Consider the following 24,603-nt stretch of genomic DNA (forward strand, 5'->3'; position numbering starts at 1 on the left):
TCCTGGGCTCAAGGGATCCTTCCTGCTCAACCTCCCGAGTAGATGGTACTACAAATGCTCCACTACAGTGGGCTAATTATTTATTTTTGTAGAGACGGAGTCTCGTTTTGTTGCCCAGGCTGTCTTGAATTCCTGAGCTCAGGCAATCCTCCTGCCTCGGCCTCCTAAAGTGCTGGGATTACAGGCATGAGCCACTGTACCTGGTGTCTTTGAAAGTTTGACCCCATGCCAGGAAACAGGATAACTTCAATTTTGTGGCCCTCCATGCCACCTGAAGTATCAGGATTTAAATGTTTATTCAATATGTTCTGTTTGGTCTCAGTTCTGTTCACTTCTTGTTAGACGGGGTCTGGTGGGGCAGAGAGATAGGCATCCTGTTGGAGGAAGTACCCCCACCTACCCTCCCAATCCACCCAAAAATGCCCATATAGGAAATATACCTACAGGAACAATAAGAAATAGACAACACTTTATTGTCTCCATTGAGAGCATATGGCCCCCTGCTTACTTCTTACTAATCAGAACACTTAATTTACAATCAAATAACAGGTCACTGTGGAGCCTGTGTCCCTAGCCCTGGCCCAAGTTCTATCCCAAAAACCAGTAGTTCCTTGAGAGTCAGGACTCTGAAATGTGACTGTGGATAACTGCAAAAAAAAAACTGCTGTATCCCACCCTGTGAGGCTGCAAAGACAGGATGGAGAGGGAGAGTAGCAAGTTGCAGAAAGTCATAAGTAAAATCCAATCAGTAGACAGTAGGGGGCAAGAAACGCCCAGGATGCCAGTGATCACAGGGAAAAGAAAATGCTGAGAACAAAATCTGGAAGAGTATGAAGAGTGAGAGAGGCCTGGGCAAGGAGGCAGTCTGGGACCAGAGAGAGGTCAGCCTGAGTCAGGAATCCTAGAGACTGTGAGGTAAAGGACAATGATCAAGGGACTCAGACATCATAGAAGAGTCGAACGAGCTGATATCGAATGGAGAAGGTGAAGGCACTGCCCAGGATCTGCAAGGAGAAATGGACTGGAGTAAGAATCACGGAGAAAGGGAGACAAGGAGGTATAAACCCAATCCCCATCCTCACCTGCAGCAGCAGCAGGAGCAATGTGAGGTTTCTCTCATGTATGGGCCCAAAGATTTTAAGTAGCAAGTTGATGAGGGTCATGTTGTTACATTCAGTGAATTCACCATCCTCAGTATCACTTTGGTGTATTGTCACCAGCCGGAGGCTCTCTGCCACCTGGAGGGACCAGAGGTGAAGAGAACCTCAGCTAATACCTATGCTTTAGGAATGTGGATCTATTTAATGCTTCCAAGTTCCCCTTGGATCTGATGTAGGCCTAGGTTCCCCATTCCTCAAGGTCAGGATGGCAGCCTAGGGCCTTACCTCCTTGTTACCCTGTTACCTTTAAAATAAAGGTGCCCAAGAAAGAGAGGCTCTTGGTCTTGAACTTGGAATAGCTCATCTCCAGTTTGCCTGTCTTGATATTGAGTCTGCGGGGGGAAGACAGCTTCATGTGACTGGGCCACTATTTGAACCCTCCTCCCTGTGGCTAATCAATAGGAAGAGCATTGAATGTGGAGTCAACCTGAGATCTATTTCTGGCTCTGCTGCTTGCTGTTATCAGAACCACTGTGAGTATCAGATGATGCAAATAAATGTGCTTTGGAAGTTATAAAGGGTTACTCACATGGAAATAGCCCTTCTTTGGGCCCACTCCCTTTGCACAGCAATGTAAAGGCTGGCATTAGATATCCCAAGTGAAAAGGCTATGATGTCCATTTCAAGCCCCAAAGCGGCTACCTGGGTATGCGGTGGCGAGGGCAGGGGATGATATGCAGGAGCTGAGGCAGTGAGTAGAGGAAGTTGAACACCTGGGGCATGAAGAATAGTAGCATGGTCTTGCTGAAGTGTCCCAAGATGCCCACCACGGCAAAGGTCATGCCAGCAAAGTAACAGAAGGTATCTCCCACAAACACCCGTGATGGGTACCTGTGTGGGGGAGAGGATCCGAGCCAGTGGCAAGAGGCATTACCAATCCTTTCTCTCACATCACACCCTATGGGCACTGGACTAGCCCTGACCCTAGTTCCGACTTAGAGGAGACTCCAGTTGTGCAGCAACTCTGCAGGATCCAAGGCCCTGAATTCATCTATTCCTGGGACCTCCACGCACTCATCCCCAAATACTGTTGGGTAGGGAGAAATTTCAGAATACGACCAACTGAAGACACAGAAAATTCCATGGAGGTATGCACAGGTTTAACCTCTCCACCACAAGGTGGGTTATGATAAGGGCCATCTTTGCCATGTGTTCGGGTAGTTTTCCCCCTTTCCCCTTATCCATAGGCCTACTTACCAGTTGTGGTACAGCAATCCCAAAGTGGTGAAAAAAAAGGGTATCATGAAGTAGAGGGAAAAGACATGATCATCCCGACAATCACCTTTGGAAGCAAGGAAGAAAGAAGGGAAAATTAATACCCACTTCTTCTGCATACCATGGTCCTATTTTTGTCTAAGTTCTGTTTACAGCTGTATCATCCACCTCACCCAAGTCACTTTCAAGAACTCAATACCCCTTTTATGTCACCCAAGGCAATTCCCAATATTCCACCTCTTTCATGCAGCCTTCCAAACTAGTTACTGTCTTAAATTTGGTTTAGCCCATTCTGATGTCAGTTTGGACACCAACTTTACTTCTTAGCTTTGTGACCTTGATCTTGATCATGACACATTTAACTTCTCTAAATCTGTTTACTCATCTGTAAAACAGGGCTGATTATAACATGTGCCACATAAAACCATTACAAGATTTAAATACGATCATGTTTAAAAAGTACTTAGCTTTAATAAACATTTGTTGATGTCCATCAGCCAAAGACCACTAGAAACACATCTATAGTTCGAAGCTAGGTTTAATGACTTGTTGTAAAAAGGGAGACTTCAGAAACCACACACCATTGGGAACCACGGAATGTCTCAGTAAGAGAGTGTTAGGAGGGGCTTGCAGTTTTGGGTATTTTGGGAGAGGGTAAAAGAAAGTAAGAGTTTTGCTCTGGATTGGGTGCTGTTAGAAAGCAGGTGTAATTCATGGCCGGGTGCGGTGGCTCACATCTGTAATCCCAGCACTTTGGGAGGCCGAGGTGGGCGGATCACCTGAGGTCTGGAGTTTGAGACCAGCTTGACCAACATGGAGAAATCCCATCTCTACTAAAAATACAAAACTAGCTGGGCGTGATGGCACATGCCTGTAATCCCAGCTACTAGGGAGGCTGAGGCAGGAGAATCACCTGAACCTGGGAGGTGGAGGTTGCAGTGAGCCGAGATCGCACCATTGCACTCCAGCCTGGGCAAGAGTGAAACTCCGTCTCAAAAAAAAAAGAAAAGAAAACAACAATAATTCTATGATCAAGCATTTTAATGTTTATCTAAGAAGTGGTAGGAACTGGCTGGCCACAGTGGCTCAAGAGTGTAATCCCAGCACTTTGGGAGGCCAAGGCTGACAAATCACTTCGGCCCAGGAGTTCAAGACCAGCCTAGGCAACGTGGTGAAACCCTGTCTCTACAAAAAATACAAAAATTTGCCAGGTGTGGTGGTGCATGCCTGTAGCCCCAGCTACCTGGGAGTCTGGGGCAGGAGGATCGTTTGAGTCAGAGGATGCAGTGAGCTAAGATCGTGCCACTGCTCTCCAGCCTGGGTGACAGAGGGAGACCCTGTCTCAAAAAACAAAAAAAAAGGTGGTAGGAACTGAGTTGTTATTGGAAAGCCGCAGCAGTCGCTCATGGCTCACGTTAACCGAGAGAGAGGATCTTGGCCATTTTGTGGGTTGCTCAGTGTTTTTGTGGTTTTATCTGTGCTCAAACAGGATTATAGAGGGAGGGGTCTAGTTTTGGTCTTCCTCCATCATGGTCACAGAATGACCCTGTGTAACGTTGAGGTTCTGTGAAATTGTTTATATTCAATGGGAGAAGATCATGGCCTAGCTGTTAGTGCCAATCCAGCTATAAATGACACGGCTGCTATTTTTCTTTCTCACTTTCAATAAATCTGCATTATTTGCAAAGTAAGTAGCCTCCCTTATCTTCTATAATTACTACGCATATTGCTTTTTTTCCCTGAATTTCCCAAAGTCATATATCAGGCCACACCTTTAACATTCAGACTTCTCTCTCCCCACCCCCAATCCCACCTACCTTCCAACTCTACCAGGTTGAAGACAATGATGGAAGCAGAAATTACTAGTGACTGGCCAGCCTCTAGGCCATTAATTCCTGCTAGGATATTGATGGCATTGGTACAGAACACTGCCAGCAGCCCCATGTAGACATAGTACAGGATTCCTGAAGGGAGAGATGGTAGGAAAAGTAGTGCCACCTAGGGGAGGAGGATTTAGAAAAGTGGTGAGGCCAGAGGATAGGATGAAGGGCTACCAGAAAGGATCTGGGAAGACACAGAGACAGAAAAGGAACACTTGAAGGAGAATGTGAAGCACCAGGAAGGGTGCCCTGAAGTAGGTGCCATAGGAGTAGCAGTGGCAGGACTACCTACCCAAGTCCAGATGCAGGCCAAGAATCGGGCGGAAGGGCTTCGGCACCACAATGGTCGTGTTGCCAAAGTTGGTGAAATAGACCATGAGGAGAGGTAGTGAGGCAGCTGTGGGTAGCAGCAGCTTATGGCGCCAGCGCAGATTCAGTACATCATCCGCAAAGCCCAGGAAGATCATGCAGCAGATGGCAAGGAGGGCACCTATCAGGGCCACAAACTGGGGGAGGCTAGGGCAGGTCCATGACTCAAGCCTGCTCCCATTTCACCTTTTAAGAATTCTTGTCTTTTCTTATCATTTCTTAGCCCCTCCCCACAAGCCCAAATAACACCAATTCTCTCAGGTACCTCCCAGGTCCCAGCCACAGGCAACAACCCCCACGAACCCACTTACTTCATGGTGGGGGAATGCCTTACACTGCTCCTTCACAAAGCAGTTCAGGAAGGGGAAAGGGATGAAGCAGAAGAGGATGATAAGGAAAACAGCACCGCTGATCACTCCCTGGGATTCTGGGCTGTGGCCCAGCAGCAAGGGGGCGAGGGGAAAGAGGAAAGGGGGCGTGGTCACTCACTAGTGCAGGTGTTACAATAACCCAAAGCGGTCTTCTCATTCCTGGTTTTTTATTTTGGGAAGTGGTGAGGGGGGCGGAGGGAGGAAAGCACCACTGCTAGAGTCCCTGATATACCCAAGGTTCCCTACCCATCCTTTCCCCAATGCGAATAAGTTCTGCTCATCACCTCTCCGAGTTCCAGGCTGCCTGGGTTAGTTCTGAGTTTTCACGTGTGGTCAAACACCCCGGTCCCCGCCCCTGCCCTAGCCACTCCTTCCTTAGCCCTTGCCCCCTGCCCGGAACCGTGTGCCGCTGCTCACATCTGTTGTCGGCTGGTTTTGTTGAGGTCCTGACCACAGAGGCGCGCAGCAATGAAGTGGCCCCGGAAGGCTGGGATGAGGGTGACTGTGGCCACAAATCCCAGCAGCGAGACGATCAAATTGACCAGCAGCGGCATGGGCAATTCCGAGAAGGCCCACATGGTGACCGGTCAGGGGCCCGGCTCCGCCGCCTCTTCAGGTAACTGGCAAGCTGAGCAGCAGTCCTGAGGCCTCAGCAGTATGGAGTGGCCGCTCCCCACAGGCAAGCTCTTCCCACACCAATCTGAGCAGAATCCAACAACTCTGACTTGAGCCGCCCTCGGGACCTCGAAGAACCTCTCTAAGGCAACCTAGGTTCTGCCCCACTGAACCAGCCTACCTACTGTTTCCGCCCGGATTTTGTTCGCTGAACAACTATTACTGCGGAGGGCGGCAGCCGCCATTTTTAATATGGGCACTAGAGGGGGGGGGGGGGGGGTGGAGGTGAAAAAGAAGTGTGATTCTAAATTTCATCCTATGTTCGAGAGTAGAATCACCGAGAGAATATTGGAAACGCAATTAAAGAAAATCAGCCAAGAACGGATACTTCCCTAACATTATTTTAAAGATGTACTACCCAGAGCGGAAATGCCAGTTGCCCGGTTCCAAGATGAATGCCTCCTTGTACCACGTGTCTGATACAGCTCACATTCCGGTTGCACGTCAGTTTTAGCTCAGTCCGCCTCCGTAGGTCAATTTTAAAGGGACCGTACCTTGCCCTTAATATGGGATGCCTCCGGCTTCAGGAAAATGGCTATTGAAAGGCAGGGGGTGGGGAGGAGGGACGATGGTGTGGAGCCGCGCCTGTTCCTTGCAGGAAACCTGTTGCCAACATAGTCAGAAGCCAAGGTAAACACAACTCAGTTCCCGGAAACGCAGCTACGGTTTGGAAGGATGGTGTAAATTCTGAAGCGTAGATCCTTGAAAAGCCCCTCCCACTCTGTTTTTCTTGTCCTCGATCCTGGTATTTTTTTCTCAGCATCCCACCCACCTTCTGCCCCAGCTGTAGCAGTTAGTTGCCCGGCAACCCAGCGCAGCACTTCACTCAGGGATTGGGAGTACCCTCAGGTCTTGGATTTAACTCGGGACTTCAGCTTGGCCCTGGATCCATTGTACTTAGCGCCCACAAGGAGGAGACGGAGATTTCCAGGCTGAGGCTCTGGAAACAGCTAAGGAGGCAGAGGAATCAGACCCACAACTGACTTCCTGTGAGTCTGAGGAACTCCCAGTCAGGTTTCTTCCTGTAGGTCACTGTGCATTTTGCTTGGCCTCCTGCAGGTCGCTGTGCATTTTGCTTGGCCTGTTCCCCTGCAAACAATTCGCCAGCTGTTTTTTTTGTTTGTTTTTTTTTTTGTTTTTTTTTGAGCTGGAGTTTCGCTCTTGTTGCCCAGGCTGGAGTGCAATGGTGCGATCTCGGCTTACTGCAACCTCCACTTCCTAGGGTCAAGCGATTCTCCTGTCTCAGCCTCCCGAGTAGCTGGGATTACAGGCAGTCGCTTGGATTACAGGCATGCGCCACCACGCCTGGCTAATTTTGTATTTTTAGGGGTTTCCCCATTTTGGTCAGGCTGGTCTCGAACTCTTGACCTCAGGCGATCAGCCCTCCTCGGCCTCCCAAAATGCTGGGATTACAGGCCTGAGCCACCACGCCCAGCCAGTTCACCAGCATCTTTTTTTTTTTTTTTTTTTTTTTTTTTTTTTTGAGACGGAATCTCGCTCTATCGCCCAGTCTGGAGTGCAGTGGCCAGATCTCAGCTCACTGCAAGCTCCGCCTCCCGGATTTACGCCGTTCTCCTGCCTCAGCCTCCTGAGTAGCTGGGACTACAGGCGCCCGCCACCTCGCCCGCCTAGTTTTTTTTTGCGTTTTAGTAGAGACGGGATTTCACCGTGTTAGCCAGGATGATCTCGATCTGCCGACCTCGTGATCCGCCCGTCTCGGCCTCCCAAAGTGCTGGGATTACAGGCTTGAGCCACTGCGCCTGGCCACCAGCATCTTTATTACCTTTCATTCCCCCACAGGCTCTTAGGCGGTAAATGATTTCCATTCGTCAGAGAGGAAGTCACCACCAGTGAGTTAGGGAAAGGACTCCAATAGCCTAGCACTTTGTCCACTCTTCCCTCTTTGGCATGTTCCAGGAGTCAGGGTCACGTTGACTCTTTTTAAGCTGAAGATAGTTCCTTCTTTCCCTCAAAATCAAATGTGAGGCTGGGCATGGTGGCTCATGTCTGTAATCCCAGCACTTTGGGAGGCGAAGGTGGGTGGCTTACTTGAGGTCAGGAGTTCAAGACCAGCCTGACCAACACGGTGAAACCCCATCTCTACTGAAAATACAAAAATTAGCCGGGCGTGGTGGCACATGCCCGTAATCCCAGCTACTCAGGAGGCTGAGGCAGAAGGATCGCTTCAACCCAGGATATGGAGGTTGCAGTGAGCCGAAATCATGCCACTGCACCCCAGCCTGGGCAACAGAGGGAAACTGTCTCAAAACAAGCAAACAAACAAACAAACTCAGATGTGAAATGGCTTTTCTACTTGAAAATGGCTCTAATTAACAACAAAAACCCAGATATGTATAAAATACATACATTCTCATAATTTACTTGCTAGTATTCCACCAGATTTTCAGTACTTATCCCACTGCTGTTATTTTTCTGTGTGTGTGTTGTGTGTATGCACGTGTGCCCCTCTTGAACTGGAAACTCCCAGGAGGCAAGTGTTTTCTCTTCCACAGGGTGTCCCCATGGGGCTAGGAACACAGACATCTGTGTACAAGGAAGGCATCATCACACGTAATGAGGCTGAGTCTGAAAGAAGTACTGAGGTGCATATGGAGGGAGCAAGCAGTTGTGACCACAGTAAGTGGTCTTGAGGAAGAGAAGTATCATTTCAGTAGATTATAAGAGTAGAAGGACCTTTCACAGGCGGCGACAGTGAGACGCCAGAAGCAGGTGGAAAGGAGGAGCTTGTGGGATCCCAGAGGAGGCAGCATTCAGTTATCCTGTTGATGATGAGTATACTGAGACTCCCTGGAGGTCTGAGAGCCAGTCTGAATCTATTTCCTTTTTTATTAGGAGGCCAATCCTAATAAATCTTCCTTCCCAGCCTGGTATTGGGAAGCTTTGTCTCTTTCTTCTCCAGAGATCATTAGCCCTCCCTACCATCACCCTCCTGGGGAGGGCGGGAGGACATAATCAAAGACAAGAGATACTAAGGATTCATCATCCACATATACAAGTTACCATCAGAAAATGGTTACTAAGATGCTTGTCAAATAATCTGAGTATTTTTGTTTCCATGATGGTAAAGGCCCAGTTGATTATCAGACTAATCAGAAGGAGAAACAAACAAACACATGATTTTTGGCTTCACTTGAAGTTGTGTGCCTTTCCTGGTAAAGTTCAAAGCATTTTCTTGAATGCTGACGCAGGCCCTAGAATTCACAGACCAGCTGACTTGTCAGTGGCCCTGGACTGAGCAGACAGTGTTTGAGATGCACATCTCTTCTAAGGAGCCCTGAGTGGCTCCCAATGAGCAAGGTCAATCCACTAAATCTGATTGCTAGACAAAGCCTGTCCCAAAAATGTTTCATAGTGCCACAAAGACAGTGAGACCCCTCTGGATAGTCTGGGGCTGTGACACTTGCAGGACTCTATCTGTGGCTCTGTCCAGACAGCTGAATCACTCTTTTTCCTTTTCCTCCCACCTCTCCTCTCTTAGTCTAGAAAAAAAGTTGTTAATTAAAAGCAAGCCCCAGGATTTCCCATTCCACTGGTATGGCATGAATGATATTTCAAAAGACAGAAATGGCATAGAAATTATCTTCTGTTAGTCCCCCTTTTTTTTTTTTTGAGACGGAGTAGCCCAGGCTGGAGTGCAGTGGCGCCATCTCAGCTCACTGCAACCTCCGCCTCCCAGGTTCACACCATTCTCCTGCCTCAGCCTCCCTAGTAGCTGGGACTACAGGCACCCGCCAACACGCCTGGCTAATTTTTGTATTTTTAGTAGAGACGGGGTTTCACCATGTTAGCCAGGATAGTCTCGATCTCCTGACCTCATGATCCGCCCGCCTCAGCCTCCCAAAGTGCTGGGATTACAGGCGTGAGCCACCGCGCCTGGCTAGACTTCTTAAAATTACAAAGTTTGTTAATCCCTACTATGTGCATAGGAAGCTCTTCAGTACGGTGGAGGATACAAACTGATATAATTATAGTTGCTTGTCCCCAAGGAGTCTACCTCAGCATATTTAGAGCATCTTGGTTGAATTTGAGGGAAGAGATATGACTAAGACATGGTTCCCACCCCTAGGCAGCTTCCTGATGAATGGAAAAAGCAGACATATAAACAATCAGCTAGACTCTAAGGCAGAATGAAGTAAGTGCTAGATGTCCAAGTAATGGATGAAAGAGGGAGGGCTAGGCTGGGTGCAGTGGGGGGAGGATCACCTGAGGTCAGGAGTTCGAGATCAGCCTGGCCAACATGGTGAAACCGTGTCTCTACTAAAAATAACAAAAATTAGCCAGGCATGATGGCTCATGCCTATAGTCCCAACTACTTGGGAGGCTGAGGCAGGAGAATCACTCGAACCTAGGAGGTGGAGGTTGCAGTGAGATGAGATCTCGCCACTGCACACCAGTCTTGGCAACAGTGACTCTGTCTCAAAAAAAAAAAAAAAAAAAAAAAAAAAAGAGGGAGGACTAACTAGGGAGACTCATGTAAGACTGAATTGTGAAGCAGTATCTGGCAGCATAGGACCAAGCACTCAGTGGAGAAGTTAAGGGAATAAATCAAAGAAGTCGGAGAATGGAGATCACTGGGGTTCTGAGGGTTCCTGAAGGATTCTTGGGGGAAGAGGGTCTTCATAGGGAAACCTTCTACCTGGACAACTTCCTGCATAACCTGCTCCCCTAAACCCTAGCTGCTCTCCCCACTGACAGCTTCCTCCTGCATCCCTGGGTTCTGGCCCTGAGTTCTCTCCTCCCTCGATTTCATGCCTTCTCCTCCCTTTGAGATTAGAAACCCAGACTCTAGGAATCTCCACTGATTTGGCAGTCCAGTGACAGTACATGGGCAGGCCACAGGAGGTTACTTCATTCATCCCCACCTCTCCCCATCATTTCTTACAGGGAAATCCAGGGAGGCCCAGCCTAACCCACCACCTCCTCTGGCTTAGACAAACCTGTTGCTGACCTGTCAGGTTCTACCTAGCCCTGCAACCTCACACTTTAGAAGGCATTGTTTATTCTCTTATTTTCATGTGCTCATTCCTCGGACAACTATTTGGGTTTGGGAGAAAGATACTTAACAACTTTCCATCCTACCTCTTTAAGAAAGGGACTGTGTGCCAAAGACCTTCCCACATGTATGAAGAAGGGGCTCTTGGGAGAAAGTGAATTCCCACAGGATTCCTTTGAATCCTTTTGAAGGTATTTCCTTCCCCTGTCCTCAGCAAGCATTGATGAGCCCCAGTCCTGTAGAGGTTGAATCAACTCCTTGAGTCTAGGAAAAGATGGCTCCTGAGGCCAGAGGTTGGGCAGTGTACCTACAGCACCATTTCTTGAGAGCTTGTTGGGATATCACATACTCGGAGTGCAAGGTCTTGTGGCTGAATCTATTCAGTCCAGTGTTACATTGCCAGCTCCCCTGTCATTACCACCCCCTCTGCACGTGCTCCATAGGCAGGAGCTGTTACTATGGAAATATATTATTTTTAAAAACAGACACACAGCCTGGGCTTGGGAATCTCCAGAACAAATCTACACGGGCAAGTAGGTTAATGGGGCTGTTTCTGGGTCCAAGCTCCAAGAGGAAGGAGGGTGATGATGGTGGGGGGAATTCAAAATTCGGCGTTCTACTCTCAACCTCTCCCAGCTTCAAGTTCTGCTTTCTCTCTGTTGACATCAGCGGAACCTCTGCCAGACACTTCTATCTGGGAGGGATGTTCTGCACCTTCTTACCCTGGGCCTCGCTTCCCCCAGGAAATGGGAAGCTAGAAGTCGCTGAGTCTGGGGGTGTTGGGAGAAGGGGGCGGTGATTTCCACAGGGGTCACCTCCTTCTTAACCTCACAGGCGTCCGACCTGTGGAAATCTAACAAGCACAGGGGAAAGCAAAGGCAGGATCTTAGGTAAGTGAAGTTACTCTTGCCTTGAGCTGAGTGTGGGAGCACCGCGATAGCAAGATGGGGCGAGGTGATCAAAGATCCCGCCTATTTTCAACCCCGGAACCTCCTCCGCTGGCTGCTCGCCCTCCCGCCCTCCTCCAGCGAGGGAGCGCCAGGCTGTCGTGGCCCCGCCCGGCGCGGGTGCGGCTCCTTTAAGGGCGGGTGGGGGCGGGGCGCCGGCGGTGTTGTCAGTGTCAGCTCTGCGCACGCAGCCCTCCCGGAGCCGGTGCCGGCCCGCGAGCCCCAGCGTCTTTGCAGACCAGTCCTCTACCGGGTCCGGCGGGGCCCGCGCGGTGGGAGGAGTCGGGCACTGGCCGGCGACTAACTAGGGTCCGACTGCTGACCAAGCTAGAAGGGACCCGGACCACGGAGACAGAGACCCCGGCGTCGCGACCCCCGAGGACCTCCTCTCCTCGCTCTGTGGCATACACTAGTCCTGGGCACTCAACCGCGGAGAGCCCCCGACCCCGCGCGCCCAGCCCCGGGGGAGCCCGCCCCCGCCCCGCGGCCAGCCCGGGCCATGCTCCCCCGGGGTAGCGGCTGAGCCTCAGCCGGGACCGGGACCGGAGCCCGCGCGGAGCATGGATCCGGGCTGGGGGCAGCGGGACGTGGGCTGGGTGGCCCTCCTGATCCTCTTCGCAGCCTCGCTGCTCACGGTGTTCGCCTGGCTGCTGCAATATGCCCGGGGCTTGTGGCTGGCGCGGGCCCGCGGGAACCGGGGCCCGGGACCCGCCTTAGCGGGGGAACCCGCGGGTTCCCTACGGGAGCTGGGCGTGTGGCGCTCGCTGCTGAGGCTGCGGGCGACTCGGGCTGGCGCCGCCGAGGAGCCAGGAGTCCGGGGCCTCCTGGCGTCACTCTTCGCCTTCAAGTCTTTCCGGGAGAACTGGCAGCGGGCTTGGGTGCGAGCGCTGAACGAGCAGGCCTGCAGGAACGGGGTGAGTTGGACCAAGCGCTTGGGTGGTCCCTTCAGCCTTTCTTTCCAGGGGAGGGACTGACTGCTCCTGCTAGGAGGCCAGTTGGGGGTGGGCATTAACGGGGGAACCCTATGGCTTCTCTTCCCCTCCCGGATCAGAGAAAAGGGTGCCGCTAAGGCTGGGGGTTGTAGAAATCCAACTGGGTTCCCAGATCTCCATTTCTGTGGGCAAGGTACTCTGGCTCCAAACCCATGCACAAGTTGCTGTTCTCATAGCAACGCTAATCCCTGTGCTTGAGGGCACTTCCGCCTTGCCTGGGTGCTGGTTGTGTTGGGGCGTGGGAGACAGGTGCACCTGCAGAAGGAATTTGCCTGCTTCTCATGCCACCACACCCATTTAACATTTCATGCCCCAAATCCCTGGTGTGGTCGGGCAGATCCCCAAAGAGCCTGAATCACTCCCCTACCCCACAGTAATTTCACTGCTACAGTCAAACACATCCTCCATGCTGGCCTGTGGTTCTTTGGGGGGTGGGGGAGTGTTCAGGTGGAGAACAGATTGACAGTGCCCTTACCAGTAGATGAGCTTGCAGCTGCCCCTTGAGGGTCAGTCACAAACCAGTCCAGCCTACTTCCTCCCATTGCACCATGGGCATCTGGCCTCCCAGGAAGTGGGGCAGGAAGCGTGGTCATGAGACGGAGATAAGGTGGGAGGTAGAAGTCTCTCTTTTCTGGAGCTCCCTCCCATCCTGGCCCAGCAATCTCTCCTTGCTCTCACAGTCCATCAGCTCCTTGCTCAGAGGGTTCTCTATTTCCAGTCACTATGAATTTGGAGGCTTTACCTTACTAGTTCCCCAGATGCCTGGAAACAGAAATGGCCCCAAGAAATTGCTCTATTTCCTCTGTCCAGCTGGCGGGCTGAAAGCCAGATGGCATCTGTCAGTTAATACCTTGCACCCACCTCTTCATCCAACTCTCCCTGTACCTTGTCCCTCGGTCAGAAGCAACTCCCCAGGATAGCTGACTCAGCTGGACATTGGCCTCCCTTGCAGAGGGTGGGGAGATTGAGGTTTCAAGCATCTGTCTCCCCATCTTCCTTGGCCTAGCCTTTGAATGAGACAGCTACCAGAGCAAAGGAGTTGGCTTCCCCTGGTTTGCCAGGCAAATGAACCCTGTGGATTTGTTTCCTCCATCTCAAGACCCAAGGAAGAGTTGCCAGCCAATTCTGTGCTCCTTCCTCAATTCTGTGTCCGCACTGCTCTCCATCCAGGTGGGGCTGCGGTAGGTTGCTTCCATTACTGTGGAAGAATTAGGGAGCAGCTCTTTTGAGATCTAAGCAGCTTTCTGCTCTCTAATACCTTCCTGCTATCTGCCTTGAGGAATTAGCCAGGCCCCTGGACTCTTGAGTCCTCTGAGCTTGTATCTTTTCCCAGTCCCCCGGTACAGATCCCCAAGGCCATGCTAGTCTTCATCTCCAAGAATATGAAGCATCATACTCTTGAGCTTCCACATCCTATTTATTTGGAAGAAGGCTTAGCTTCATTTCTCCAGCTCTTATCTTGGACAAGGTGGCTCTACCACCTTTACCCGTGGCTTAGCCCTTTCCCTCTCTGCCCAGCTATTATATATAGGTGGCAACCAGCACCTTAACTTTTTTCTATGTACACGTTTTTTAGGTGTAGGGTAGGGGATGAAAGGGATGGTGGCGAGAAGAAGAAGGAAGCTCCTGGTATTCCAGGAGGAAGCCAGGGTCTTCAGCTCAAGGTGATCTAGTCTCTGAGGTGGACTAACTCCCCATTGCTCAGTGGCTCCTAGCAGCTACAGGCCCCTGGAGAGGCAGGCTTTGAGGGGACTACCTCCTGTCCTAAAGCCCTGAGCCAAGGAGGGGCCAGAAGCCAGCCTGCAGCTGAGGCCTCCGCAGTGGCAGAGTCCAGCCAGCAACTGAGCAGGCCAGCCCTGTGGGGGCAGCTCCAGAAACCTGATCCTGTGCCCACATTACTCCTTCAGAGCTCCATCCAAATCGCCTTTGAGGAGGTGCCCCAACTCCCACCCAGAGCCAGCATCAGTCATGTGACCTGCGTAGACCAATCTGAGCATACCATGGTAAGGGTCTGATGGCCACTGCTGTCTTTGGGGTCCAAAAAGGACTGATCCCAAGGGCTCCCTTTAGTCCAGAGGTTCTTAACCTGGAGTCTGTGAATGCCTTTTGGATCTAAGGATTGACTTCAGGAAGTCTGAGAATCCCATTGAAGTTATGCGCAAAATGTTGGATGTGTGTTTATCTGCATTTTTCTGGGGAGAGGAGTCTTTGGCGTTTATCTGATTCTTTTAGGGAGTTATGATCCTGAAAACATGAAGTCCCTAGGAAAATGGAAGTGGGGAGGGGTCTGCTGAACTATTATAGGGCAGGACAAAGCAGGGCGAGCACCCTTCCCCCACATCTGACCCACCTCGCCGGTCTCAGGTGCTGCGTTGCCAGCTCTCTGCTGAGGAGGTGCGGTTCCCAGTCTCTGTGACCCAGCAGTCCCCCGCTGCTGTCTCCATGGAGACCTACCACGTCACTCTGACACTGCCACCAACACAGGTAGAAGGGGATGTGGGAAACTGAGTTGGGCAGGGGGCGGTTCCATTGGCTCGGCTTCTTCCATTTGTTTCCTCTCTGGGATGGAATTCAGGAAGGGAGGGTCCTCAGGAATTAGGAGTCCTTGGGGAAATGGGGCAAGTCAGTCCAGTCACTTTGTTCCTGTCCGTAGTTGGAAGTCAACCTGGAAGAAATCCCTGGTGAGGGGCTGCTCATATCATGGGCCTTCACTGATCGCCCAGATCTCAGCCTAACGGTGCTTCCCAAGCTGCAGGCCAGGGAGGTAAGGAGGCAGGGGTGGCAGAGAAGAGGCAGAACAGGGAGGGAGGCAGAGGTGGGGGATCCACCTCCTTGTTGTTCCCTTCTCCTCTCTACAGAGAGGTGAGGAACAAGTAGAGCTCTCCACAATTGAGGAACTGATCAAGGATGCCATAGTCAGCACCCAGCCAGCCATGATGGTCAACCTCAGGGCGTGCTCTGCCCCAGGAGGCCTGGTGAGTTGGCACCCAAAGCAAAAGATTTGCATGCACCTTGTCCCCAGCGTGCTATGTCAGGATTCTTGCTCTTTGGACCTTCTTCTATTCTTAGGTACCCAGTGAGAAGCCACCCATGTTGCCCCAGGCTCAGCCAGCCATTCCCAGACCTACCCGGTTATTCCTACGGCAGCTTCGGGCATCTCACTTGGGAAATGAGCTGGAAGGTGAGAGCTAGAAGTGGCTGCGGGACTGCCAAGGCTATGGCTGGTTGCAGGTGCTCTCTGCCCCTCTGCCAAGGGTGCAGCCTCTTTATTCTGCATTGACTTTCCATCTTTGATCTGAGCATCTTCTAACTTCTGGTTCCTCCCAGGCACCGAGGAACTGTGCTGTGTAGCTGAACTTGACAACCCCATGCAGCAGAAGTGGACCAAGCCCGCGAGGGCTGGACCCGAGGTGGAGTGGACAGAAGACCTGGCACTGTAAGGAGTAAACCTGCCCCGACCCCATGCTCCACAGCAGAAAGGATCAAACCTTTCCAGCACAGCCCTTGCAGGAATCAGCTCTTGTTTTCAGTAGCCTTTGGTGTGAGCTCCTATTGTATGCCAGGTCCTGGCGTGGGTCTTAGGGATACAGACTTGACCCCCACCCCTGGGTCAATGACAAGCTTGAGGCAGAGACAGGTATAAACAAAGAAGATGGTATAACCACTCCAGTTGAGGTTTATATAATGTGTCACTGCAGTGCCTAGGTCGGGGGGAGATTAATTCCCATGAGGGAATAAGGATCAGAGTAGGCTTCATGGAGGAGATGGCATTTAAACCACACTTTAGAGCAACAGTAGGATTTCATCAGAGTGTGAAAGTATTCTCGGCAGAGGGAAGAGCTGGAGCAAATGAAAGAGGGTGGCTTGCAACTGAGAGACTGGCAAGACAGGAGGAGCAGGGCCAGGGAGGATTTGAATGCACAGCTGAGGAGCATGGTTCCCACTCAGGCCCTGTCCCTTTCTCTTGGGATGAGAGAGAATTTGGAATTGGAGCATTTGTGCCGTTTTATTTATGTACACAGCTCTCTGCCTCTGGCCTGTGATCCACTCAAGTGTGGGTTCAGCTTGCTAATCTTCCCCTTCTTGCCCCATCTCCTCTTGTCCCACAGGGATCTGGGCCCCCAGAGCCGGGAGCTGACCCTCAAAGTGCTGAGGAGCAGCAGCTGTGGAGACAGTGAGTGAGGGGCGGGAGGGGCACCCCTGGGTGGGTGCAGAGTGGAGCCTGGCCGTGGGCCCAGCTCATAGTGCCATCCCTTTCCCCAGCCGAACTCCTAGGCCAGGCCACACTGCCTGTGGGCTCCCCCTCCAGACCACTTTCTCGAAGACAGGTATGCCCACTCACCCCAGGGCCAGGGAAAGCCCTGGGACCAGCAGCCACCATGGCAGTGGAGGTAAGAAGCTGACCCCTGGGGCAGTGGGAGGACACAGGGGATGGGCAGTCTCTGAGGCTCTGCCTCTTCTCTCTCCCACCCCTGGGCAGCTTCAGTACGAGGAGGGCTCTCCCCGGAACCTGGGTACTCCCACCTCCTCCACTCCACGCCCCAGCATCACACCTACCAAGAAGATTGAGCTTGACCGGACCATCATGCCCGATGGCACCATTGTCACCACAGTCACCACCGTCCAATCCCGGCCCCGTATAGATGGCAAATTAGGTAAAGAGAAGGAGCCTGGGAGCCCAGCTCTAACCAGGGGCCTGGGACTGCAGACCCAAGGCGGGACAGTGAAAGAGGAGAGAAAGCCTTAATTCCAACTCCCCCTGTTTTCAGATATTCCATTCCAGTCCTACCACACCTTCCTCCCAATCTTTGTCTCTTTCAAATTTTCTGTTACCTTCTGCCATTTCCCCAGCAATTCCTCTCACTCTACCACCCTTCTGGATCCTCCTCGTGCCCCTCCTCACACAGGACTGTTGCACTCCCACCTTCCAGCTTCTCCTCTGGCTTTTCACAGGTGTCCTTAGCCCTAGCTGACTATAAATGTCCATCCTGCTACCCTCAGCCCTCCAGTACCCCCTGGGTTCCTCCAGCAAACCCAGAGGCCTCTGTGGCATTTCTGCCCCACTCAGTGGGCCCCCATGGTACTTCGGCCATTATAGGGGCCCCCATGGAATTGCCCCAACCTCAGGGGACCCCAGTACCCCCACTGTCCCCCCTCCATATTTTCATAGCATCTCCCCACACCCTCAGCAGGCCCCATGGCACTTTCCTACACTCCCATTAGCTCCTGGGGTGTCTTTTAGTCCCCACGGCATCTTCTTAATCACCCTTGTGATTAATCACCCCTCAATCATTCTTGCCCTCTGAGTCACCCAAAGTCTGCATCTCAACAAAGACAGTAGGGGTGGGGGCCACTCTGAAGCACCTCCCAGCTCACTGACCCTCCCCCACCCACCAGACTCCCCCTCCCGCTCCCCGTCCAAGGTGGAGGTGACCGAGAAGACGACGACTGTGCTGAGTGAGAGCAGTGGCCCCAGCAATGCCTCCCATAGCAGCAGCCGTGAGTGGGGAATGGGGTACATGAGTGTGGGTTGGCCCTGGTGCCCCAGCATCAAAAAGTACTCTGAGTTCCAATCCAAGAAAGAGCCAGGGAGAAGTCAGGTTATCCATCCTTTGCACCCCCAGCAGGGGACAGCCACCTTTCCAACGGCTTGGACCCTGTGGCAGAGACAGCGATTCGCCAGCTGACAGAGCCCAGCGGGCGGGCAGCCAAGAAGACACCCACCAAGCGCAGCACTCTCATCATCTCTGGTGTTTCCAAGGTAACAGGGCTCTGGGAGAGGAGCTGGGATGGGGAGAAAGCCCTAATGAGTCGGTCACTCCTGCCCATTTAAACTCGTCCCTCCTGCCAGGTGCCCATTGCTCAGGACGAGTTGGCACTATCCCTGGGCTATGCGGCATCCCTGGAAGCCTCAATGCAGGATGATGCAGGGACCAGTGGAGGTCCCTCTTCACCTCCCTCAGACCCACCAGCCATGTCTCCAGGACCCCTAGATGCCCTCTCCAGTCCTACAAGTGTCCAGGAAGCAGACGAGACAACCCGTTCGGATATTTCTGAGAGGCCATCTGTGGATGACGTTGAGTCGGAAACAGGGTCCACTGGTGCCCTGGAGACCCGCAGCCTCAAGGATCACAAAGGTAGGGGGACGTTGGCAGGGTGCCCCTCATCTCTTCTTTTATACACATATCATGACCTGGGGGACCTCAAGCCAACGTGCCTTCTCTTCTCCCCTAAGAGACAGCCGGAGTTCCCAGCCTAGTTCAGCCAAGCTAGCCTAGAGGAGGGAACTTGGTGCCTTGGTTCCTGGCCTAGATCTGACATGCTTGTGATAGGAAGGGATGCCAGATTATTTCCCTTTACCTCCATTGTTCTTTCTTCCTGAGTCTAAGTGCCAGTTTTCCTGTCCTTTAAAAAAAAATTATAAAAATTTATTCCCAGGCAGGGCGTAGTGGCTCACGCTGGCACTTTGGGAGGCCAAGGCAGGCGGATTACCTGAGTACAGGAGTTCAAGACTAGCCTGGGCAACATGGCAAGACCCTGTCTCTACTAAAAATACAATAAATTGCTCGGGCACAGTGGCACACACCTGTAATCTCAGCTACTCAGGGGGCTGAGGTGGGAGGATTCCTTGAGCCTGGGAGGTTGAGGTTCAAGGAGGTTGAGGCAGTGAGCCATGATTGTGCCATAGCACTCCAGCCTGGGTGACAGAGTGAGACCCTGTCTCAAAAAAAAAAAAAAAAAAAAAATTTTCCGTGGTTTGGCGCAGTGGCTCATGCCTGTAATCCTAGCACTTTGGGAGGCCAAAGTGGGTGGATCACGAGGTCAGGAGGTCAAGACCAGCCTGGCCAACATGGGGAAACCCCGTCTCTACTAAAAATACAAAAATTAGCCAGGTGTGGTGGCAGGCGCCTGTATTCCCAGCTACTCGGGAGGCTAAGGCAGGAGAATTGCTTGAAGCGGTGGGGCGGAGGTTGCAGTGAGCCGAGATCATGACACTGCCCTCCAGCCTGGGTGACAGAGTGAGACTCCGTCTCAAAAAAAAAAAAAAAATTCTTCCCTTTCATTCTGCACCCCCTCCCCCATGAGTATAAGAAATCCTACCCCAGGCCAACCCTTGGATTGTCCTTCTGGCAGCAAGACAGGCTGTGACCAGTGGTGGTAGTTCTTCTAACTTTAAAAGTTGAGAGGCTCACCCTAAAACATCTTCATTCCTCTACCAGTGAGACTATCAACCATGGATGGATCTATTTTTTAAGCCTGCATCACTTCTTGAGATAATGAGGTTTCTACCTCCAAAGCCTGCTGGGTGAGCACCCTGCTCATTATACTGATTCTGAATTTACCTCTTTGAAGTTTCTAGATGCACCACTTCCTGCTCACAGCCTGGAATTCGGTTAACAAGTCAGTGTCAACCCACCTTTCCCTTCATGATTTATAGGCTTTTGGGAGTACCTTCTGGTAGCTTTTGTCTTCCCATAGGAAAGAGGCCCAATCCCAGTTTGTCCTCACAAAGCAGCCAGCCCCGTGATAACTCTTTTGCGGGCAGAGTTAGGAGTGTACACAGATCTCCACAAGTACCACGATTTTTGCCTCAGGAAGGATAAAGCACATGTTTGTTTATGCTTTCGTTTTCTTTTTTCTTTTTTTCCACGAAGCCTTTTGGAGAAGTATGTTTCTTCTTTTTTTTCCTGAGGAAGCCTGGCTTCTGGGCCACGGGACTGATCCTGTCCACATCCTCGATCCCTCCATTCTCGGTCATGTCTCTGCCCCCGTCTCACCCCACCCCGTGCCCCTCTCTGCCTTAGTTTCCCCTCTTCCCCTGCAGTGAGTTTCCTGCGCAGCGGCACTAAGCTCATCTTCCGCCGGAGGCCTCGACAGAAGGAAGCTGGCCTGAGCCAATCACACGATGACCTCTCCAACGCAACGGCCACGCCCAGTGTCCGAAAGAAGGCCGGCAGCTTTTCTCGCCGCCTTATCAAGCGCTTTTCCTTCAAATCCAAACCCAAGGCCAATGGTAACCCCAGCCCCCAGCTCTGAGGACCCTCCTTACTTCCTGAGCTAGGAAAGGGCACAAGTTCTCTTAGCCCATTCCCCACCTCCCCTTCCATACCCCTTCCTGGATCTCCAGCGCCTGGGCCAGGAAAGTCCTCTGGGTTCCAGGAAGCCCTGTCCACCCTGGGCCACGGGGCCGGTTGGAAGGATATTTGGAACGGGAAGCACATGAGAGGTGGGCACCCGTTGCCGAGGACATAGACGAGGGACTGGTGGCTGGGAGGGAGAGAAGGGCCCTGTCTGGCATGTGTGGGCATTCCCCAGAAGCGTTTGCCTCCTGCTGAGCCTGGTCCCTGAGTGGAGTCCCAGGGTGCTCAGCTCTTCAGCTGACCCTTCCTCCCTTATTTATTCTCTTTTCTATTTATATGTGTGGCTTAGGACCCTCCGTGAACAGATGATAGAGGGCATCTCTCCTAGGTGACCCTTCTTTTCTGTCCCAGGAGGGTGGGTAATTCCCTTCAGGATGGGGCTCCCACACCTCCCTCAGGTCCCCACTCAGACCAGCACCAGTGTCTGCCTCTGAGAATGTTGGCAGCTCACAGACAGCAGGGCCGGCCCGGGATGGGGGGCAGGTACTCCCCACCTTTCTGCCTCCCTTCCTGCTCCTCATCCCTCCCTCCCCCTTTATTACCGTTTTTTGTACTTGATGCCTTCTCTGTGAGCAGTGGCTCTGTGGGAAGGAGGGAGCCGGGAGCCTGCTGGGAAGCCTTCCCCAGAGAGATGGCTTTAGGGGCTTTATTTAAAGACTGTGATGGTGGAGCCACGCAAGGCTGCACCTCTGTGTGTTGGGAGACGATGATGATGTCCATTGCTGTGTGATGGCTTGGAATTTAATTTATTAAAGTGAAATTGGAGTTTATAAACTGGACAACTGGTTATCCTTTGAAAGGCAGTAGGCAGCCAGGCTGTGACATGGATGGTGTGGGAGGATGAGAGACGGGCCCGGATAATGAGGTTGGGTAGATGACACACATTGTGGATCTGCTAAGAAGTTCCTGCAGGGAAGAAGGGGCGTGCAGAGAAAGGATAGAAGAGACAGGAGGCTCTGGAGTGTGAAATTGTAGCCAAAAAGTCAATCGACTAGTACAGGTTAGTCTTCATTCCCCTTTCTGGAACACACTCCTCCTTCTAGGATGTAATGGAGATCAGAGCTTGGACCCTGTAACTAGACTGCCTGCCTGGGTTTGAGTCCCAGCTCCTCTAATTACTTGTGTGACCTTGGGCAAGTTATGTAACCTCTTCAGTGCCTCAGTTTTCTCATCCGTAAAATGGGAACTTCAATCATCATAGCTATCATTTGGCTGTGGATGAGAAGTAAATGGAGTGCTGAGTAAGTGTTAACTGTTGCCTCAGAAGAAACTGGGAGGGGGAAGTCTTAGAAGTGTTTCAACATAGAAAAGCTCTCATTCTGAAATGTGGGCAAATTTCAGGGATTGATAGATCCTAGCAAACTCTTGTGTCCCTGGTTCCTGTGCTGGGGATCTTATACAGGATTTGAACCAGGTAAGCTGCTACAGGATATTGGGCAGAATGCAGGACCAGGAAGCAAGAAAACTGAGTCTGCCACAAACAAACCAAGTGATCTTGAGCAAGTGACTTCTCCTTTGGGGACCTCAACTTCCTCATCTCTAAAATAAGGGTGACCTGGATAATCATTCAGTTCACTTCCAGCCTTGACATCCTATGACTACCTACATCTCAGGGTGTTTAGGGCACATGCCTTTGGGTAGATAGCATGTGGAAATTGTTACTGTTCCTCATGCTCCTGTCTACACTGTTAACCAAATATGAGATATCTGGGAAGAATGGAGAGTATAGATATTTGGTTTTTTTTTCAATTAGATAATTTAGTTTTATATATTTGGGGGCACAAGTGCAGGTTTCTTTTTTTTTTTTTTTTTTTTGAGACAGGGTCTCACTCTGTCTCCCAGGCTGAAGTGCAGTGGTGCGATCTTGGCTCACTGCAACCTCCGCCTCCCCGGTTCAAGCGATTCTCCTGCCTCAGCCTCCCGAGTATCTGGGATTACAGGCACATGCTACCACACCCGGCTAATTTCTGGATTTTTAGTAGAGCCAGGGTTTCACTATGTTGGCCAGGGTGGTCTCAAACTCCTGACCTCAAGTGATCCACCCGCCTCAGCCTCCTAAAGTGCTGAGATTACAGGCGTGAGCCACCGCGCCCGGCCTAGTGCAGGTTTTTTTTTTTTTTTTTTTTTTTTTTGAGACGGAGTCTCGCTGTGTCTCCCAGGCTGGAGTGCAGTGGCGTGATCTCGGCTCACTGCAAGCTCCGCCTCCCGGGTTCATGCCATTCTCCCGCCTCAGCCTCCCGAGTAGCTGAGACTACAGGCGCCCGCCACCACGCCCGGCTAGTTTTTTGTATTTTTAGTAGAGGCGGGGTTTCACCGTGTTAGCCAGGATAGTCTCGATCTCCTGACCTCGTGATCCACCCGCCTCAGCCTCCCAAAGTGCTGGGATTACAGGCTTGAGCCACCGCGCCCGGCCGTGCAGGTTTCTTACATACACTTATTGCATGCATAGGGGTGAAGTTTGGGCTTTTTTTAGTGTACGCATCGCCCAAATAGTGAACATCATACCCAATAGGTAGTTTTTCAACCCCCACCCTCCTCCCACCTTCTCACCTTTCATAGTCTCCGATGTCTTTTATTCCGCTCTGTATGTCCATGTATACCCATTATTTAGCTCCCACTTATAAGTGAGAATATGCCATATTTGATTTTCTGTTTCTTGAGTTATTTCACTGAGGATAATGGCCTCTGGTTCCATCCATGTTGCTGGAAAACACATGATTTCATTCTTTTTTATGGCTGAGTAGTATTCCACTGTGTGTGTGTGTGTGTGTTGGGAGATGATCATGATGTCCATTGCTGTGTGATAGCTTGGAATTTAATTTATTAAAGTCAAGTTGGAGTTTATAAACTGCATTTTATCACTTACTACATTCGCTACATTTTCTTTATCCAATCCTCCATTGATGGACACATCGATTTGGTTGATTTTTATATAGTGAAATGTTCAATTCTAGATCATGAAAATTCAAAGAGATTTTTCAAGCTGTTTCCCCTAATCTAAGAAATGTAACTCTAGGCCGGGCGCGGTGGCTCAAGCCTGTAATCCCAGCACTTTGGGAGGCCGAGACGGGCGGATCACGAGGTCGGGAGATCGAGACCATCCTGGCTAACACGGTGAAACCCCGTCTCTACTAAAAAAAATACAAAAAACTAGCCGGGCGAGGTGGCGGGCGCCTGTAGTCCCAGCTACTCGGGAGGCTGAGGCAGGAGAATGGCGTGAACCCAGGAGGCGGAGCTTGCAGTGAGCTGAGATCCGGCCACTGCACTCCAGCCTGGGTGACAGAGCGAGACCCCGTCTCAAAAAAAAACAAAAAAACAGAAATGTAACTCTAGTGGTTCATAGAGGAACAGTTTTTCTACCAGTATGACAGGACAGCCAAACACAATGAACTTGTGATTGCACAAGAAACTTTTGTTGATGGAAGAACAGGTATTCAGATTTCTACAAGACCTGGGGACTGAGTAGATGGCAACTGGAATCTGTATTGAGCTTCCAGTGCTGAGCTGCCCAGAGTTCCATGGAATGACATATTTTAGTGAAGAAGAGCCTGATCACGTTTCAAAAATAGGGAATTTTTAAATGAATGAAAAAAATACGAAACATATTTTCATCAACTTAATCCATTTCACACTTTCAGAAGAGATCCACAGCTTTTAATGAGTATGAATTATGCTTTCAGTTTTTGTGGCAGCTTTTAAAGAACAAATCTTGGGATATGTCTGAATTACCCAGCCAAAATTGTGGCTTGTTTTCAAGAGAAGCAGATTGAGATAGAAGTAAACTATGCTAGACAGCATGACACTGCTTTAAATTTTGGAAACATATATATGGATCCCAG

General features: G+C 51.1%; 2 protein-coding genes and 1 long non-coding RNA gene across 8 annotated transcripts; 1 reads left to right on the top strand and 2 right to left on the bottom strand.

Moving 5' to 3' along the window:
• Positions 1–249: 249 nt before the first annotated feature.
• DPAGT1 (dolichyl-phosphate N-acetylglucosaminephosphotransferase 1) lies at positions 250–6,788 on the bottom strand. Of its 4 annotated transcripts, none has more exons than XM_050758433.1 (9): positions 5,413–6,787; positions 4,936–5,056; positions 4,548–4,761; positions 4,193–4,339; positions 2,358–2,442; positions 1,803–1,991; positions 1,405–1,492; positions 1,083–1,238; positions 250–349 (listed from the first exon to the last, which is right to left on the bottom strand). In XM_050758433.1, exons 1-9 carry the CDS (start codon positions 5,571–5,573, stop codon positions 329–331), a joined length of 1,182 nt encoding a protein of 393 aa, XP_050614390.1. In that variant the 5' UTR covers positions 5,574–6,787; the 3' UTR covers positions 250–328. The 4 variants fall into 4 exon arrangements, 3 of the variants coding, with proteins under 3 accessions (XP_050614390.1, XP_050614388.1, XP_050614389.1); XR_007719377.1 differs by lacking the exon at positions 250–349 and adding an exon at positions 448–846 and having other exon boundaries at positions 882–1,238; positions 5,413–6,788; XM_050758431.1 differs by lacking the exon at positions 250–349 and having other exon boundaries at positions 448–1,238; positions 5,413–6,273; positions 6,443–6,788.
• A 4,219-nt stretch (positions 6,789–11,007) lies between these two features.
• On the top strand, positions 11,008–21,534 carry C2CD2L (C2CD2 like). Of its 3 annotated transcripts, none has more exons than XM_050758402.1 (14): positions 11,008–12,545; positions 14,531–14,626; positions 14,988–15,107; positions 15,277–15,387; positions 15,482–15,598; positions 15,693–15,804; positions 15,951–16,059; positions 16,733–16,797; positions 16,887–17,014; positions 17,104–17,278; positions 18,021–18,122; positions 18,248–18,384; positions 18,475–18,760; positions 20,449–21,534. In XM_050758402.1, exons 1-14 carry the CDS (start codon positions 12,192–12,194, stop codon positions 20,658–20,660), a joined length of 2,124 nt encoding a protein of 707 aa, XP_050614359.1. In that variant the 5' UTR covers positions 11,008–12,191; the 3' UTR covers positions 20,661–21,534. The 3 variants fall into 3 exon arrangements, with proteins under 3 accessions (XP_050614359.1, XP_050614360.1, XP_050614361.1); XM_050758403.1 differs by having other exon boundaries at positions 11,013–12,545; positions 18,251–18,384; XM_050758404.1 differs by lacking the exon at positions 11,008–12,545 and adding an exon at positions 13,630–13,804.
• On the bottom strand, positions 21,029–23,461 carry LOC126936080 (uncharacterized). Its single transcript, XR_007719380.1, has 2 exons — positions 23,315–23,461; positions 21,029–21,670 (listed from the first exon to the last, which is right to left on the bottom strand). It is a non-coding gene; the product is annotated as an uncharacterized LOC126936080 (long non-coding RNA).
• Positions 23,462–24,603: the final 1,142 nt, after the last annotated feature.

Source organism: Macaca thibetana, chromosome 14 (assembly GCF_024542745.1).
Source record: "Macaca thibetana thibetana isolate TM-01 chromosome 14, ASM2454274v1, whole genome shotgun sequence".
Classification (NCBI taxonomy): Eukaryota; Metazoa; Chordata; class Mammalia; order Primates; family Cercopithecidae; genus Macaca; species Macaca thibetana.